Genomic DNA, 18344 nt, shown 5'->3' with positions numbered 1-18344 from the left:
CTGCTACAAGAGTCAAATTCTCAGGCCCAAATTTACAAGTAAAATTAAGAAACTATCAAAGTGCTACTAAAAAGGTATCTTTGGAGATCTTTTACTGATTAGAGACATGTAAGATAAAGACTATGGAAAAAATTTGTGTGGTTGTAAATAGGTGTGAATCACTGAATTTTACTTGTTGAAATAAAGAGTAAAAGAAAATCAGTGAATATGTAAAATAAGTGACCTTTCTAAAGCATCTTGTGAGAACCAGACAATTCTTTGCCTAGCCCTGGAGTGACTGCTCACATACTTACTTTCTCCACATGGCAATGAATGACTGTGCGGACACAAATCCTGTCCTTTCTCCCCCTGCAGCCCGGAACATGGGGGCTTTCCAATACAGAGGACATCCACAGAGCTGCAAATAAAACACAAATACAGTATAAGCCAAGGAATATTGAAAAGATGATACAGCCAAACAACAGGACTTCGTGGCTTTTACCCTTCGTGTCACAGGTCCTTGGGGGAGAAAAAACTGGGGCGGAGGCAAATATACCAGCTATTCAGAGAGAGACAGAGGGGAAACAAGAGGACTCCATGTTTAATGAAGGAAATGGAAATCCATCTGACCTTTTCTCCAAGGTCATCTACAGTGCTATGTCTTTCCCTTTCCCGATAGTTAAAGTAACCAGTCTGCCTTCCTACCACTCTCACATCATATATTTTCTACCTTCTAAAAAGAAAAATGACAGAATGTCATGGTTGTATATGTCCTTCCTACTGCAGAAACATACAGCCACATTTAATACTTGGTCACCTGAGTATGAATATACTCTCCCACCCATCTCCCTCTCTCTCCTTTGCCTACTATGTTATTAAGCCCCAGGGTCCGGAAGAACTAGAAAGTCTAGATGGCTAAAGAAAATAGTCATCTATGAAAAAAAATTTTTTAATGTTTACTTATTTTTGACAGAGAGAGACAGAATTAGGGGGTGAGGGCAGAGAGAGAGGGAGACACAGAATTGGAAGCAGGCTCCAGGCTCTGAGCTGTGAGCATAGAGCCTGACACGGTGCTCAAGCTCATGAACCATGACCTGAGCCAAAGTCAAATGCTCAACCAATTGAGTCACACAACTCCCAATTTTTTTTTTAGATTTTATTTATTTTTGAGAGAAAGAGAGCATGAGTAAAGGAGGCAGAGAGGGAGAGAGAGAGAGAAAGAGGGAGAGAAAGAGAGAGAGGGAGAGGTATAGAATCCGAAGCAGATAGCCATCTATTTTAAATGGTTACAGTGCAGGTAAAAGATTAAAGATAAAATTAAAATGCTATCATTTATTTATATATTAGAAGCAACCAGAAATGACTACATATAATAAAAGCCTTAGGAGGTACTGGGAATGAATATGAAACTACAGTACTCTAAAAGGTGTTGATTCTTTTTCTTCAATAAAAAGATGTTTCTTTCAATTAATTATATTTTTACAAGAAAGACTTCTTACCAAATTTACCTTTTTTCCTAGAGGGAAAATTCTTTCAAGTAATAATAATATCTAAATAATAGCAAAGAAATAGTCTCTGAATGTTTTAATTTTGTATATACACATAAAACATATTCCCAAATTGGAACCCTTCAAATAGTCATCTCTTGTAATTAAGGATAGTCTTATTATTCATATAAGACACAGGATCTGTTGAGCCTTCATCATTCTAAAAAGGGAAGCTTTTCCTCTGAAGATTCACTAGATGTGAATCCATACCGGATTCTAGTGAAGCTGTTCCCTGTGTGAGGGACCCCACAGAAGCCTGAAGAGTACTTCATCTGGGATAGTGACTCTGAGTTAATGTTGAGAGAACACCCACGGCTTCTGGATTCATGTCAGAGATGAGGATATGGAAGGTGAGATTCAAGCCATGGGAGGGAAGTACAGGGCAGAATTAAGAGGCTGCTCCTGCTAGGGCCACTAAAGCAAGTATGTTCTGCAAACAGGGTAGACCTTAAGATTTCTTAAGTCCAAAGGTCAAATACCTCCACTGAGGTCAAGAATGAGGGAAAGGTGTTGCTTAGCAACCAAATGTATTTTGTTTATTGTGTAAATTATGACTGCCAAAGTACAAAGCTCACAATTAATATACTTTGGGTGGTAAACTGTCAAATCCACTTTCCAATCCCAATTCTCCCTTTCATGCAGAATGTTAGTTTGCCAAGAAAATGTTCTTAGATGTGACAGGCTACTGGCAACTGTTAGGAAAGCTTGAAAGAAAAGTCTGTATTGTAGAGGTAGGAGTGCAGAGCCCAAAACGGAGAAAGTACGTAGAGGGAGGGATTGGAAGTGGCTTTTGCCAAAGTGCTTGAAACTCCCACCATTATAGTCACTCATGGAGTTTTTAGAATTGGAAGGGCTCAGGAATCTTCTAGCTCAACTTCAGGAAATGGTTACCATTCTTAGCTGAAACACTACCTGGAGCTTTGTGCTGATCATATCCTGTGGGGCTACTTCTGCTATTAAACAGCTTTCTTAACTTTCTTTCCCTTGGATTATACTCTTTTCTCTAGAAGACTCCTGTTAAAATGCATACATGTCAACTCCTGAGGAATAGTAAGTGACAGAGAGACTGACACATAAATTTATGTCAAAGGCAAAATCCTAAGAGATAAAGTATAGAATGGGTGTGTTTTAAAATAGACTGATAAGGGCTGGCCTAGTTTTCTCATAATGGGGTGCCCTAAGGGGTCATGTATTAGGCAGCATGAGAGTATTAGCCCTTGAAGAAAATGACGAAGGAAAAAAAATACAATATAGATGTTACACTCTGGCTACTTAAAAAAAATGTATGGCTGGGTGTACCTGCTCAAAATCAAAGAATTAAGATTAAGGGAGTCAGGAGATCAATAAGAACCCCAAAAAAGTAAATGATATTAATCTGAGAGCAACAGAATAGAGACTTTAATAACAGAGGCGAGAACAAGTCAGTGTCAAGACTTTTTACAAAGGGAAAGGATGGATGACAAGGGGAGAGAGATACAGAAAATGGGGTCAGGAAACTCAGATTTAGAGGAGGTAGCAAGAGTCAGTATATGGTAGTTGCTGGAGCAAGGAAAACTGAACACCTATAATTTGATCAAAGAATGGCCCAGCAACATAAAGAACTGAAAGCAAGGTTGTCTAATGAGTCACATAGTAGATGATTATCTAGTATGTGCAATGTTCTTTAACATTGTAAAATGTTATTTCATTTAATCATCACATGATCCCCATGTAGAAGAGGGCAGGTATTTTCAGCCTATACTGTAGATGAAGAAATAATGGTACAGAGAAGTTGCCTTATAAGACACAGGCACGACAGGTCACGGCAATGCTCCCTCAGCCAGAAGAGAGGAGCTGACGGTCTCTGTATGGTTCAGAAGAGAGCCTCACTCTTCTTCCTACACCTCCTGCTAGAGGCCAAAACTCCATGGTGAGTCTTCTGGCCCAGTCCCTGAGAAGTACTTTTCTTACTGTTCCTCAGTATATGTTCCTACACTGCTTTTCTCTTAGCTTCATTCTCTAGATTGATTTCTTCTCTGTCATCACTTAGAGCTGTGGAAAAAAGCACAAACTACACACTGAGAATTTAATCAGAAATGGAGATTAATCTCTCTAGGGCTGTTTGAGGTCAAAGATGAATGAGCTACACTTCACTAACAGATGGAGATTTCATAAACATAGTGTTTTCTTTGCATTTCAAAAAAAAAAAAAAAAAAGACCCCAGTCCCTATAGCTACACTTAAGTGGCACTGAGAGTAGATTGCAAACTCAAGCTGGCCTTCCAAAGAGCTTTATAGACTACAAGAATTCAGAGAAGTGTTCATTCATTGCTCCAACCTCCTCTTGCTTCACTGTCCATTAAAGGCCATCTTTCTTCTCCTTTACCTACAACCAGCTTGTCATGAGAATCCAAGCACACGGAGCACAGGTGCTGCAGGTGGAGTCCACTGCCCAGCAGCAGAGAAGACCAATCTGCATAGTAAAAACTAACTGAAAACAGGATTGCTCAGTGAATGTTAATAGATGGCCATAGCCAAGTAAAAGCTGGATTAAATGGAGATTAGCTAAATGCAAGAAATGATTAATTAAACTTTTTAAATAAACGGTTTTTAGCTCACCTGCGGTGAGCATAGCAGAATGTATACACTTGTCAAGTCACTATGTAGTACACCTGAAACTAATATCTAACACTATGTGGCAGCTATACCTCAACAACAAAAAGATAAAAAAAATAAACGATTTAAAAAATGAAGAGGCAAAATCCAATAAAATGAACTCATAGAGTAAGGCAAAACAAAACAACACAAACCAATACACTTGTGATACCTACTGAGGCCACTATGTACCCATTTTCATTTTTATATGCAATGTTAGTTTTAACTTTTTGGAGGTATGGGCAGTTTATGTTGCTGCCTGAGCTGACAATTAAAGTCTAAGGGCAATGAATACAAATGCCTGGTACTCATGAAGGGAATGGAGGGCTATCATCAAGTATGATTCAGGCAAGTTAATCAGACAGTATACGTATACTGGCCATTGTACCCCATGAAGATTTGATGTAAGCAGTAAATTGTTATCTAAGTTACTACTACTATGGCTAAACACAATTTTCTTTTTAAATTTCTCTATGTTGTCAGCTTCAACACTGGTGGTTTTTCTTAATGTCACATACAGATTGATCCTCATTACCTGGAAAGAGCAAAGTCCTTCCTCTGACTCCCCAGCATGCACAGACCCCCTACCCTGACTAGACTACATTCTTTCCTACACCTCCCTTGACCATCTGTGGAGTCCTTAGGTTTTCTGCTCTCTTCCCACAGGACCATGGAGCAGGGCAAGGGCTACCACAATACAGGGGTAGGAGGACCAGAGCAGGAGTGGGGAGACAAGGCAACAGAAAAGCAGAGGAGAAGAGGATCCTTAGTCAGGGGCTGGGAATATTCAGAGGAAGGCTGACCTCTAGGACTTGTTTTCCAAACAGAACAGGCTGTAGGTCTCGGTCAGTGAGGCATTAAATGCCATGTGGATTGGCTCTCCAGATGTGGTGAGCCCAGCCCAGGACCAGGGAACTATTATATCCCTTAATCTGGACGCTTTCTCCTTGTCTGCCTGCCTGAAGCAGTCCACGAAACTGCCTGTTTTTCTCTCACAGTCGCCATGTTAGAAATAACCCTGTTTGGCATTTATGCAGTTAACATGTTATCTCTAAATGCAGATTTCGTTCAGCCTTGCTAAATTCTGTCTTTTGGATTTAGATTCATAGTTCCAGTCCATTCAGATAATTTACCTTCTTGGCTCACACAGCTGCCATCTCTTAAAGCTTTGGGTAAGAAAACACCAATGCCCTGAAAGAACCTGTGGTTTATCTGGGTGGCTACTGATTGGAAGTTAGCCAACGGTATGTCAGCATATGTTCAGGGAAGATACCACATGGTATAAACAGCACAATGCCAGGAGCTGGAGGACTTGTCTCTGACATGTGCTAGTTGTGTGACTTCAGGTAAATGCTCGTGGGACTTCAGTTTCCTCCTGTCTAAAACAAGTAGAAATAGGTGAGCTCTTACTTTTGCAAAGACAGTTTACTTTTCATTAGAAACATCTGAGGGATCAACAAGCAGTTTCTAAGATGGGGGGAGGGAGTGTGAAGAAAGAGGGAATAAAAGAAAGAATTCCTTTTCACTTTCCCTAAAATCACTCTATTTACAAATTATTTAATAGTAGTAACAAATGTTCTGAAAGCAGGTAGAGCAAAGGACAAGGCATGAGTGGAGTAGGGGCTTGGGGACTTCTTCAAAGACATGATGGAAGGTTTTAAAGGATGGGTGATGTGGGGGCTGGCAGGAGTGGAAGCCCATTTAGGAAGGGAAAAGAATGAGAGCCCAAATGCAGAGGCATGCCTGCAGGAGGACAAGTAGGTCAGGCTTCTGCAGGCAATAGTAGTTTGGGTTTTATCTTCAAGATCAGTAGTTTCCAAACTTTAAAATATTATTCCTGAAAGCAAGAGAACTGTGAAAGTATGCATGGGGTCTTGGGAGCTTCTACTTGGTCTCTTACTTGCCCACATGCAATCCTTGGTCTAAATCCTTCTGCCTCTTGCAGCACAGCCTGAAACCACTGCTAAATCCTGAGATATGATCTGACTCTTCAATTTACATGCATGATAAAAATAAAACCCAAACAAAACAAAGTAGTGCTATAGATGGGAGGAATCCCTGAATGCTGCTGAGCTGGGGAATGGCATGATCAAATATAATTTGATGCTCTGCTCAGTATTAATTGTTCTAGGAGACTGGAGATGTAGCATCCAGTTACTGAGGATGTTCAGTAGTCCTAGCATGAGAGGCTAAGATCTTAAATTAGAAGCAGTTGGGTATATTGGAAAATATTAAAGACTTGGTTCCTAGTGGCAAATCCATTTACTTCTGAGTAGAATTAGTGTTGAGCTGGCCCAATCATTCCTTGCCTGGCTCAGGGCAGAGTTATGATTAATGGGTACGAACAAAAAAAGACATTCATATTTAATACGAGGGAAAATTTTCTAACAAGTAAGGATATTTAATAAAGGAACTGGTTGTTTGGCAAGACAGTGAGCTTCTGGTCACTGAAAGCATTCAAACAGAGAATAAATTTATGTGTTAATGATGTCATGGATGGAATTCCTATCTTAAATGGGAAGATGGACTGGAAGACCACTAAGGTTTCTTCAAACTTATGAGTTACATGAAATAGGACCGCGGATGATATATCAGGATCAAATATATTTTTTCAACATGGGAAAAAAACCTAGCCATGCTTAAAACCTGAGAGCAAAGAGGCAGTGAAGAGAGGGAGATTGGGATTGCTAGAGAAAGAGAGAGTATACATTATTTAGTAGTTACATTACCTTTGCAATTTTTCCCATTTCATACATGTCTGCTTTCTGATCTTCAATATCCATGAAAGCAGTTTCAATTTTGCTTAGAGTCTGTTCATGGTTACTGCAGGCATCTGGGAGTCCTTCAGGAAAGTAGAACTGTGGAATGTTTATGGACAATGGTGCATTCACAACATTATTCACATGAGGAACAGGGGAGAGAGGTCTGGGACTACTTGGAAAGGTGGCTGCAGGTGGTAGTGGTGTTCCAGGTTTCTTTTCTGGTTTATTTTGAATCTGGAAGGAGAATGTGATTATGAAACACAGAAATTCTAAACAGCATATATTTCTTCAAAGTCCTCACCAGTAACAAGAAGTTGGGTATAAATAAAAGCAGTCACAATTAAAGACAATAAGAGCTCACTCTACTCTAGAGGGTGATAAGCATGCTTCTAGGGAATGCTTATCCATACTATACAAATACATTATCTGTCAATACCTGAGTTTATACAGATTTATGCTTTAAAAATCCTACAGTATATTTCCCATCAATTATGTGCCAGATATTCAAGAGTGGTGTTAGTTGAATATTAAGAATTGCAGGGTATATTCTCAGTCTGCTGGAAAAGGAGTAATAAATTCTTTTTGAAGACTATTATTCACCTTTCTGCATACTTCTACCTTTCCTTCAACAGGCAGATAGAATAAGTTCTTTCAAAATACATAAATGTATTGGTAGGGGGTGTCCGTTTTACCTTCTTCTCTCTACTTTGACTTTGTCTAGGTAAAATCACTGCCAGTTACTGATGCAGACAAAAGTCTTGTGAAGAAAATTAAAGCATTTTAGTTTGGGGATATCTTCTACCAGGTTGATTTACTTGCCCCTGAGGACATGACATTTTTTTTTTCCCATGATACACATCACTCTCATTTTTGGTACCCTTTAAGAGGCAAGGATCATGGTCATTAATTTCATCACAGCCAAACCCCATTCATAGCTTATTAACTCACCTATAGTTCATATTATTCCTTTTCCCAAAAAAGATTTGATGTGGTATGCCATAAAGAGACATGAGAAAGGAGAGTATAAAAGCGGGGTGGGGGGAAGGCAATCAGAAGATTATCTATGATTTAGGGGAGGGGAGGTACACTAACATTCAGGTAGACGTCTACTTTACCAGTGAAGATTTACTTTACCAGTAAGTAAATTTAGTTCTGAACTTCCTAACCGAAAAAGCCAAAAAGATTCCATGGAGATTTTCAGAGTTTTAATTTCTTCTTTTAATTTTGACCAAATTACTATCAAGGTTCATGAGCATGGCATTGTGTTATATACTGCATGAAGTATGAAAGACTATTCTGACTACCATCACAGTTGACTACCATGAACACAAAATATTACTCAAATATTCATTTTCTTTAAATTATGCTAAAGCCATTCCTAAAATTTGAACAATGATTTATCTAAATAGTAGATCTGAATATCATATTTCCTTTTGACATATGGGCTCATAACATGATCTTTACATTCAGGATAAAAATCTTGGCTGCCCTTTGGGGCGCCTGGGTGGCTTAGTTGGTTAAGCGTCCGACTTTCGCTTAGGTCACGATCTCGCGGTTCGTGGGTTCGAGCCCCGTGTCGGGCTCTGTGCAGACTGCCAGCTCAGAGCCTGGAGCCTGTTTCAGAGTCTGTGTCTCCCTCTCTCTCTGACCCTTCCCTGCTCATGCTGTCTCTCTCTCTCCTAGAAAAAAAAAAATCTTGGCTGCCCTTGAAAAGCAAGAGTTTTAGAGGAAGATAAGCTTTATTCACACAAATATGTGATGAATATGATTTAATCTGCTTTTTTCATATATGGTCCATTTCTCAGGTTAATATATGACACTAATACATAGAATGGAGTCTGCTCCTATATTAACACTACTGGGAATATAAAGGCTAGTTGGTCACAACAAGAATTTGCTGTAGTATCAGAATGTCACCTCTATAAAGCAACAGACAAGGAAAAAATGGCACAGAGAGAAGCGAGGCTAATGAAATATGAAAAGTTTAACTGAAAACAGTGATAGCTTACTAGCTCTGTGACCTCAGGAAAGTTATTTTACCTTTTAGAATTTTAGTAATAAAGCAGGTTATAACCGCTACTTCTTGGAAGGTTGTTGTGAAGACTACAGGAAATTACAGGAAGTAACATAGGTAAAAGGCTCAGAACAGTACTAGGCACAGATACGTTATTATTTAAGAAAATGAGGCACAAGGCCAAAGCATGAGATTCTCAAAAGTTTAAACGTAATTTGGCATGGACCTTCAGAATCAATAATAAAAAAACAATAATTTACATTTGTCAAACAATTTAAAGTTTATAAGCCACTTCTGATTTAACAAATTGATAATCTATTCTAAGTAAACATTTCTCTCTGCTTTGATGCCAAATCTATAAATATTATTACACAGTCTCAGGAGGCAATAATAGTAGAAACTGTTCCTAAACTTCTACAAGAAGGCATATAATTCTTCAGGGGGTTTTACGTTTATGTATAAATAGGTCATTTATATTAGTGTCATTCTCTATTATTCTATGCTGAAAGAGGTTTGTGAGACTACAAGTATACAATCATGAAAATTCTTTTTTTTTTTCCCCCCAAAATGTTTCCCATGGTGTGACATCCTGGGCAGTTATAACCATAGGATTAAAACCACTGCTGCCAGTGCGGATGAAACCCAATAGTGTTGTGAGCACACGCTAGTGGAGAAGGTTTAGAATGAGATCTTCTATATTAACCCTACACTTTTACTTTGACAGAAATAAATAGCAATTGAGAATAAACCATGGCTACCTGTCAAGGGTTTTATTTAAAGGGGAAATAATCAATTATATAAGCTACTTTCTTCTCCTTACTGTACTTAACATGAAGCAGTTCACTGGTAGGCAAGTATTTATCAATTCATTGGTTTATCCCATGTTTAATAAAACTGATATTAATATTTAAAAGGGAAAAGAAAAAGAATGCATTTATCTTGTACTTTTATGTGTTACCAATTTCCTTTCCATTGAGTTCAATAGAAGACACATAGTTTAAAGTAGTTTCATAAAACTGACCCTTTATAAATATTATAGAATAAAAGTAATGTAAAATTTGTCAGATTTACTGGCAAGTTTAGCATTTGCTCATTTTTGAATTAAATTGTATCATTCAAATCTAGAAACAGCATTAATACAGAACTAGCTGGGTAAAATATCTCAATTCTACATTTCAGTTTCAGCCTACAAACATAGTATCATTCAGATATCCTTATACTATTATGTCATTGTAGCATTTACAATATTTGACCATTTTTGGCCTTTTTTTTTTTAAAGCAACTTCATACGGTTCAGTCAATTTGAAAGTACTCTGTATCAGAATAACTGTAAAACTATAGTTTCTTGCTGGATTCTGGGTAACCATCACTTGTATGACCCTTGATTTGTATTGTATTCAAGTTGAGGTAAGTTGTTCGGTAAAACACTGGCCCCATGGGTCTAAACAAGGAAGCATGGACTCCACAAAGTTATCACAGGCAGAAATGACTCAATATCACAGCGTGCTGAGGGAGGACATTCTCCCACAACCAGGAAATTAATTGCCATCCTTTGTTACGCACATACATTATATCACACCTACACAACTGCCTATATATATATATATGTATATATATATATNTAGCTCTTCCTTCAAAAAAAAGATGACCAAGATTGATACTTTTAAAACAATTCATCACAGATGTAGGTATGTCAATACAAACATAGTCTACTGATCCAAAGTGCAAACAAGGCTTTTTAACACAGAAATTCTAGTTTCTCAAAGAGATTTCTATTAAAATTTATAAACTGTAAAATATTTGTTAAGGTGTATTTATTGTCTCTAAAACTGGATTCCCTCTCTACAAGAGAAAAATGTGAGTACTGTACTTCAGGTCCAGAAGGTCTATTTTTAAACCTGTTGGAATCTCTCTACAAATAGCTTTCTGTAAATAGCTGAATAGAGGACACAGATTAATTCCTTGATCTAATATCAAGTGAGCTGTAAAATTATTTGTAAGTTAGTTCACTGGGTGGTTTTATTAGTAATAAAAATATTTTAAAAGAAACACCCAAGTTCCAAACCTGTGTCTGCTGAAATGACTTCAGCCGCTTCTTAAACCGTGACGGGAGAACAAAATCACAGCCCCTTGCCAGGAAAGCTAACTCTCCCCTTAAATCCGGGTCCCTTCGTAGAGATGTTTCCTTGATCATCATCTTTGAAAAGTGGATGTTTACTTAGCAACTGTCCAGCACACTTTGACGATAGTCAGATTTAATAAGTTGTCAATCTCGTCAGGTAGAAAGGTATTTTCTTCTTATCTCCACAAGAAATTAAGTTCAAGCATTGTGCTCTCCCAGTCTCCAGGGACCACAATCCATGCTTGTACTGACATGCAGCTGGTTCCCAAATACAGCCAGTGGCACCCAGTACCTGCTCATAATTTTCAAGTTAGAAACACGCCTGCAGTGGGCTTGTTGCTCCTTGTAGACAGCTTTATGTCAAATTGACCTGCACATGTTGAGAATACAGAGCCTTCTGGGAAAGGAAGCAAGCACCCACTACTCTAGCACCAAAGTTAGAAACATTACAGCTGGACCTAAAAATAGCAACCTCTCAGATAATGCTAACTTCTTAAACTCAGAGTATATGAGGTGTCAATCCATGTAAATCAGTTTCTCTTCAAACTATTAGAAAAAGAACATGTAAAGCTTTTTTGATTTTGCTACTTATTTAGCATTTTTTGAAAACATGACAAGCTGCACTTCAAATTTGAATCTATAATTTTAAGAATAGTTTTTTAATTCTTATTTGAAGGGAAGCAAATATTCCAAACCCTCTAGATACATCCAGTTAAAATATGGAGAAAAACAAGCTTCCATCTTCAGGTGCTAATACGGAAAGATCTGTGGGTCTTATATTTTAAAATCAAATCCTTTTTTCCTGGCTTGTGTGCAGAAGACTTTCTTAGTTATCTAATACACTTTTTTGGAAGTGATTCTGGATCTGGGCACATGTAAACATTTATTGTCAAAGTACTGGTTAAGAAAGTGGAACAACTGAGGGGCGCCTGGGTGGCTCCGCTGGTGAAGCAGCTGACTCTTGATTTTGCCTCAGGTCATGATCTCAGGGGTTCAAGACTTGAGCCCTCTGCTGGGCTTTGTGCTGAAATTGAGGAGCCTGCTTGGGATTCATTCTTTCTCTCCTCCCTCCCCAATAAAGAAATAAACATTAAAAAAAAGTGGAGGGTACATAAGTGGCTCAGTCTGTTAAGCGTCTGACTTTGTCTCAGGTCATGATCTCGCAGTTCATGGGTTCAAGCCCCACATGGGGCTTTGTGCTAACAGCTTGGGGCCTGGAAGCTGCTCTGGTTTCTGTGTCTCCTTCTCTCTCTGCCCCTCCTCTATTCACATTCCTTCTCTCTCTCTCTCTCTCTGTCATAAATAAGCATTAAAAAAAATTTTTTTTTAAAGTAGACCAATTTGATGCCATAAGAAAACAGCTTAGATACATGTAAGCAAGTGAAACCTGCCTCCAATAAAGGTACAAAAAATGATCAAATGGCAATGACATAATGTCTTGAATTTGTGAAACTTTTTCAAGGACCTTTAAAGAAATCATCGCAGATTTTTAAAATATTCTATTTTATTATATACTAAATATGTGCCTCACTTAGTCATTTACAAATAAATCTTCAAATATCCTCTTCAATTTTATTTTCACATTATTCAATCAATATTTATTTTCTATTTCTAGAAAATATAAACCAATTATCACCAAATAAAGCCCCAAACCAAAATTGCTTACAACTCTCTGAACCTTTGTTTAATTTAGTGGGAATTAAATTCTTTCGATTTCTACTGTTTTCCACAACTTATCTTTTTTCTTGATTTCCTTTCAAGACATTCTGACTACACTTTATAATGTGTACATTGGGCTTAAAAGTCTAAACCTGTGGTTTTCAAATTTTTTCTTATAAAAAATTTTTTTTAAATGTTTGCTTATTTTTGAGACAGAGAGAGCACAAATAGGGGAGGGGCAGAGAGAGAGGGAGACACAGAATCTGAAGCAGGCTCCAGGCTCTGAACTGTCAGCACAGAGCTTGATGCAGGGCTTGAACTCACGAACTGTGAGATCATGACCTGAGCCAAAGTCGGATGCTGAGCTGATTGAGCGACCCGGAAGCCCCTCATACTTTTTTCTTTTAAGCTGTGGAATCGTCTACTCACACAAAATCATACAAGAAAGCTTTCAATATATAGTATGGCTGACAGAAGATTACAATTTAAATCACTACCCTAATGTTTTAACTTGAGCCCTTCCTTTTCCTCCAGTTTCCTATCACTAGGCTGACACGTTAACTCTGAGCTCTCTAGTGTTCCCTGATTTTTTCTCTATGCTCTTATACTCTTGCCTAGAATAATCTTTCCTTCTTCATTATTTACCTCCAAATTAAAACATCAAAAAAAGTCTGTTATGAATGGTGCTAGGTCTTAGACTTATGATTTAACACTTTTCCAAATAACTACACCTTAAATTATCGTTACCCTTAAATGACCTCCACTTAACCTATTTTCTGGGTTAGCCAAAGATCTCCATTTCTCCTTATTATTTTTAATGTTTATTTTTGAGAAAGAGAAACAGAGCAGGAGTGGGGGAGGGGCAGACAGATGGAGACACAGAATCCCAAGCAGGATCCAGGCTCTGACTGTCAGCACAGAGCCTGATGTGGGGCTCAAACCCAAGAACCATGAGATCATGGCCTGAGGTTGGACACTTAACCTACTGAGCCACCCAGGTGCCCCCATTTCTCCTTTAAAATGCCTGGAACACACTGATTCATGGCTAACAGTTTAGTTTCTGTTACGCGCTCATATATCTTATCACAGTAGTTGAGTTGTATGCTTACTAAGGGTTGATTGTGCCTGTACCCACTTGTTTATACTGGTTGTAATTTTTGCAGGAATTATTCAATTCAATTACATATTCCATAAATTAATGAAATGTGAATGTGTAAAAAAAAGTTTCTAAAATTCCTAAAATTGAAAATAAAACCTCAAAGTTGAATTGTTTTATAGATTCAGTGAAGTCAAACTATTACTAACATTTTTTTGCTGTAAAATTAGGTGGAGGTGAGATAAAGGAAAAAATTATTAAGATCAAGGAGTCTACATTGGAATTGCTTCACTACTAACCTAAGTTCCTTCTTCACTTTAAAGAAGCTGAAACTGGAAATCAATCAATAAATGTACTGAGTGTGACTTATTAATGAAAGATGTCGTTGGAACTCCAACATCCAATGATGACACTCAAAGAAAAGGCTTTGGCCCTCTCAAAGATGTGAATAACCTAATGTTTTGAGTTAAAGCAAAATGTTTTATATGTTTTAATAGTGCATACACATAGAATGTATGGTATACTGATACATATACCATAACTATCAATCCCAATCATGTTCAAGTAAAAAGGGCTTCTACTCAATATTTTATAACCTGATAATTATTTTCCAAAGAGTGTAAATTCCTGAGGGTAAAGTCGATTTTATAGTCACTCAACAAATATTTTTCTGGCCACCTATTATATGCAGACACTTTGCCGGGTGCTAAGGGTATGGAGATAATAAGTAAGTGGTCTCTTATTTTCCTTACCATATCTAATACAATGCTGGTTTGGAGCATAGAACAACAAATGTTTTCATTTCATTCACTTCCCATCAGTCTCTTAAGTTTCAAAGTCAGAATAGTGGTTAAAAGCCTGCTCTGCTAAACTTTTTAAAAATATTTTTTAATTAAAAATTAAAAAATTTTTAAGTTTATTTATTTTGAGAGACAATAGTGGAGGAGGGGCAGAGAGAGAGGGAGAGAGAATCCCAGGCATGCCCTGTGCTGTCATCACAGAGCCCGATGTGGGGCTACAACTCACAAACCCTGAGATCATGACCTGAGCCAAAACCAAGAGTAGGATGCTTAACTGATGGAGTCACCCAGGTACCCCTTTTAAACATTTTTTAAATGTTTATTTATTTTTGAGAGAGAGAGAGTATGAGCAAGGGAGGGGCAGAGAGAGAGGGAGACCCACAATCTGAAGCAGGCTCCAGGCACTGAGCTGTCAGCACAGAGACCAACACGGGGCTCAAACCCATGAACCGTGAGATTATGACCTAAGCCGAAGTCAGATGCTTAACCAAATGAGCCACCCAGGTGTCCTTCTGCTATAGTCTTAAGTAAGAAAACATTTCTCCGTATCTTTTGATGAAGTGAGCTCTCTGTTTTTATTTATCCAACTGCTTTCCAAAGAAATCAGAGGGATAAAAGACCAGGCTCCTCAAAGGGCTTAGTAAAGAACTGGTCTGTGGCAGGAGTTATTGATGGAAAAAGACTCTCATGAGTATTTGTGTTTGTATGGAAGTATACGTGCTTGATTCTAGAAAGGATCTCAGAATGTGTTAGTCTTGAAACTTCTTAGTTTCAAGAAGTATATAACTGAAGCACAGTTGCAAAGACCACGGTTTTTAGAGTGACATCTTTTTTACTGGGAAACAATCAAGTATCAGGAATTTCAATACCAATGCAAACATGGCATATGATCTACTCTATCTTCTACCTTGATCATAGAAAAAGTACAATCCATGGGACTGGGTGTTTCTGGGTAAGAGGTATCTCTGGGAGGAACTAAATCGGAATGAAGAAGAAAAGAAAACTATTAATACACAGTTTACAAATTCGGTTTGAAACCATGGCAAGGTTGGAACTGTGGGCAATTATAATGGAAAAAGTCAACTGCAGTGGTCTTACCAATGTCCTTCTGGAATAAACCAGATCTTTTCTCCTGCCTTCTGCAGCATATACGAAGTCCAAACAAACAAACAAACAAACAAACAAAAAAACCCCAAGCCAACAGTAGGCATTTCCTGAACAGTTACCTGAATCCCTTCTTTGCCAGTAGACCATTCATGAACATACCCTGTCTGAAGACAAAGGTTCATTCTGACTGGACAATGTGCTCAACCTGGGTCTTCAAGGCAACTGTGTTAAGAAAGCTTAACTAGAGTATAAAAAAGACTCACTCTCTTGTGGGGATGACTGAGATCCATCATTTGATACCTCAAAATCTAGTGCCTAGGCTGGGGTTCCTTTCCTGACTTGCATATTTGTTCCCCCAGAGCAAACATGCTTGACCTAGGGTGATAATCGCAAGGAGAACCAGCTGGGGTGGGTTCCTCCATACAGGATTTTACTAGTTCCCTGGCAGGGTTAAATGGAAGAGGCTGGCCTCTGCTAACACACTGAAAAGTGAAGTTTTTTTTTTTTTTTTCCAAAAAATAGCCTCTTTAAAAAAGCAAGAAAAAGTGCTCCCTTACCATATTCTGAAAGGACCTACAGAATTGAGAAGTAAGTCTTGAAAGAGCCTGTACCGTCAAGGCAGGGGATACTGGGAAGGACAGAGGAGAATAAAACTGTGTGTGAAACCCAACACATTCCATTTTTGTAGAATTCATTCGTTAAGGCTTAATCTGAAACTCAAGATTGATTTTATAGTGCTTTCTGAATCCTCTTATAATTAATTCCCTGACCTTCCCATTTTAGTGAAGACAATAGTGGTATATAATATTAATTCTCTCTCTCTCTAGAAAGAATCAGCACTATGGGATGTTTAAAGAAAAATGGGTGGATTACACAGGACAGTGAAAAATTTGAACTGCCTGAAGAAGTAAATCACTTATTTTGGCTCACATAAAACTGCTAAACAGTTAATACAGTGTGTTGTGCCAAAATAAGTCTAGCCTTTATTTTATAAACAAACTTATAAAGTCCTTCACCAGCCTCAGATGAACATGGCTATGAAGACTGAGATGATTCCATCAACCAAGGGCTTAGAGTGAAGAAGGCCTGTGGGGTAACCCAGGCAGCAAAGCTGGGAAAATCTGAGTGACAGATAGCACAGCAAGCTTGGGAGGTAAGCTCAGCTGTGCTGAGTATTAGAATAAGGTCCAGAAAGACAGCAGAGTCACGGTGAAGTGACACCAAAGATTCTGCTCAGAAGATACTATAGGGGAAAAAAAGTAACATATTAAAGAGAAAGTTTTCCTACATCAAGAGGGTACTGCTGATTCAAAAAGATATCTGGCTATTTTGAAAAACGTAAAAATTCTAAATCAAAAGCCTTTCTCTGTGCACACAAAAACTTGTACATGAATGTTCACAGCAGAGTTATTCACAATAGCCAAAAAAGCAGAAAACAACCCAAATGTCCATAAGCTGATGAATGGATAAACAAAATGTGGTATACTCATACCACGGAATATTATTTAACCATTAAAAGGAATGAAGCATTGACACATGCTACGTGATGAACCTTGAAAACATTATGCTAAGTGAAAAAGCCAGATACAAAAGGCCATATATTATATGATTCCATTTACATGTCAATGTCAATAGACAAATCCATAGAGACACAAAGTAGATTAGTGGCTGTCAGGGCCTGAGGGGAGGAAGGAATGAGGACTGACTGCTAATGAGTACAGGTTTCTGGGGGGGTGAAGAAAATGTTCTGGAATTAGATAGTGCTGATGGTTGCACTGTCTTGCTGAATATACTAAAACCTACTGAATTATTCACGTTAAAAGGGAGGATTTTATCCTATGTGAGTTATATCTCAAAAAAAAAAAGCCTTTCTCAACTTGGCTCTAATTAGCAGAGTAGTTAAAAGAGGTAATAAGTTGGAATTATAGACTTTGTTTAAAATACCACTGCAAACAAGCTTTAAGAGAAGAAATTGATTATAAGTTAATTAGCTAATCACTCTTAGTCCTGAATTTTGATATCCTTCTCCTTTAAGCTCTAACTTGGTGTTTTCTCACTGTTTAATAGCTTGTTTTGTGTTATTAATGTCATTTTATTTCATTTTTATTTTTTTAAATGTTTTATTTATTTTTGAGAGGGAGATAGAGACAGCTTGAGCAGGGGAGGGTCAGAGAGAGAGGGAGACACAGGATCTGAAACAGGCTCCAGGCTCTGAGCTAGCTGAACCCACGGACCATGAGATCATGACCTGAGCCGAAGTCGGATGCCCAACTGATTGAGCCACCCAGGTGCCCCAATTAATGTCATTTTAAAGAATAGACACTAAAGTGGGGGGAAAAGGTTGGTGGCAGTTATCTACGGCATCTTTGCTCCTGGCCTAATCCTTGAGCCTTAACTTTATTAGTTGCAGCAAAATAGGAGATCTAGTAAGCATTTTGTGTCTTGCTTCAGTTGCCTCCAAATGACAGGAACATACTCCATGACTAATAACAGAAAGAACCTACAAATATAATATTTTTGCCTCTCAGTATTTCTAATACTCGGGGGCAGATGTTCTTCTAGGATCTGGAGCAAGGAGAGATAATTAATTCTAAGATTATTAGGCATAATAATTCTTGGATCACT

General features: G+C 38.1%; 1 protein-coding gene across 1 annotated transcript in view; it reads right to left on the bottom strand.

Moving 5' to 3' along the window:
• PPP2R3A (protein phosphatase 2 regulatory subunit B''alpha) overlaps positions 1–18344 on the bottom strand; it is a 163132-nt gene that overhangs the window by 103843 nt on the left and 40945 nt on the right. The window contains exons 3-4 of the mRNA XM_077752333.1: positions 6889–7155; positions 294–397 (exon numbers count right to left, since the gene is read on the bottom strand). Of these exons, the coding sequence (XP_077608459.1) occupies positions 294–397; positions 6889–7155 (371 nt within the window). The remainder of the gene's footprint in view (positions 1–293; positions 398–6888; positions 7156–18344) is intronic.

The sequence above is a fragment of the Crocuta crocuta genome, unplaced genomic scaffold, assembly GCF_008692635.1.
Source record: "Crocuta crocuta isolate KB4526 unplaced genomic scaffold, BGI_CrCroc_1.0 scaffold580, whole genome shotgun sequence".
Taxonomy (NCBI): Eukaryota; Metazoa; Chordata; class Mammalia; order Carnivora; family Hyaenidae; genus Crocuta; species Crocuta crocuta.
Note: the sequence above shows the minus strand (reverse complement) of the source record. Positions and strands in the feature narration are given on the sequence as shown.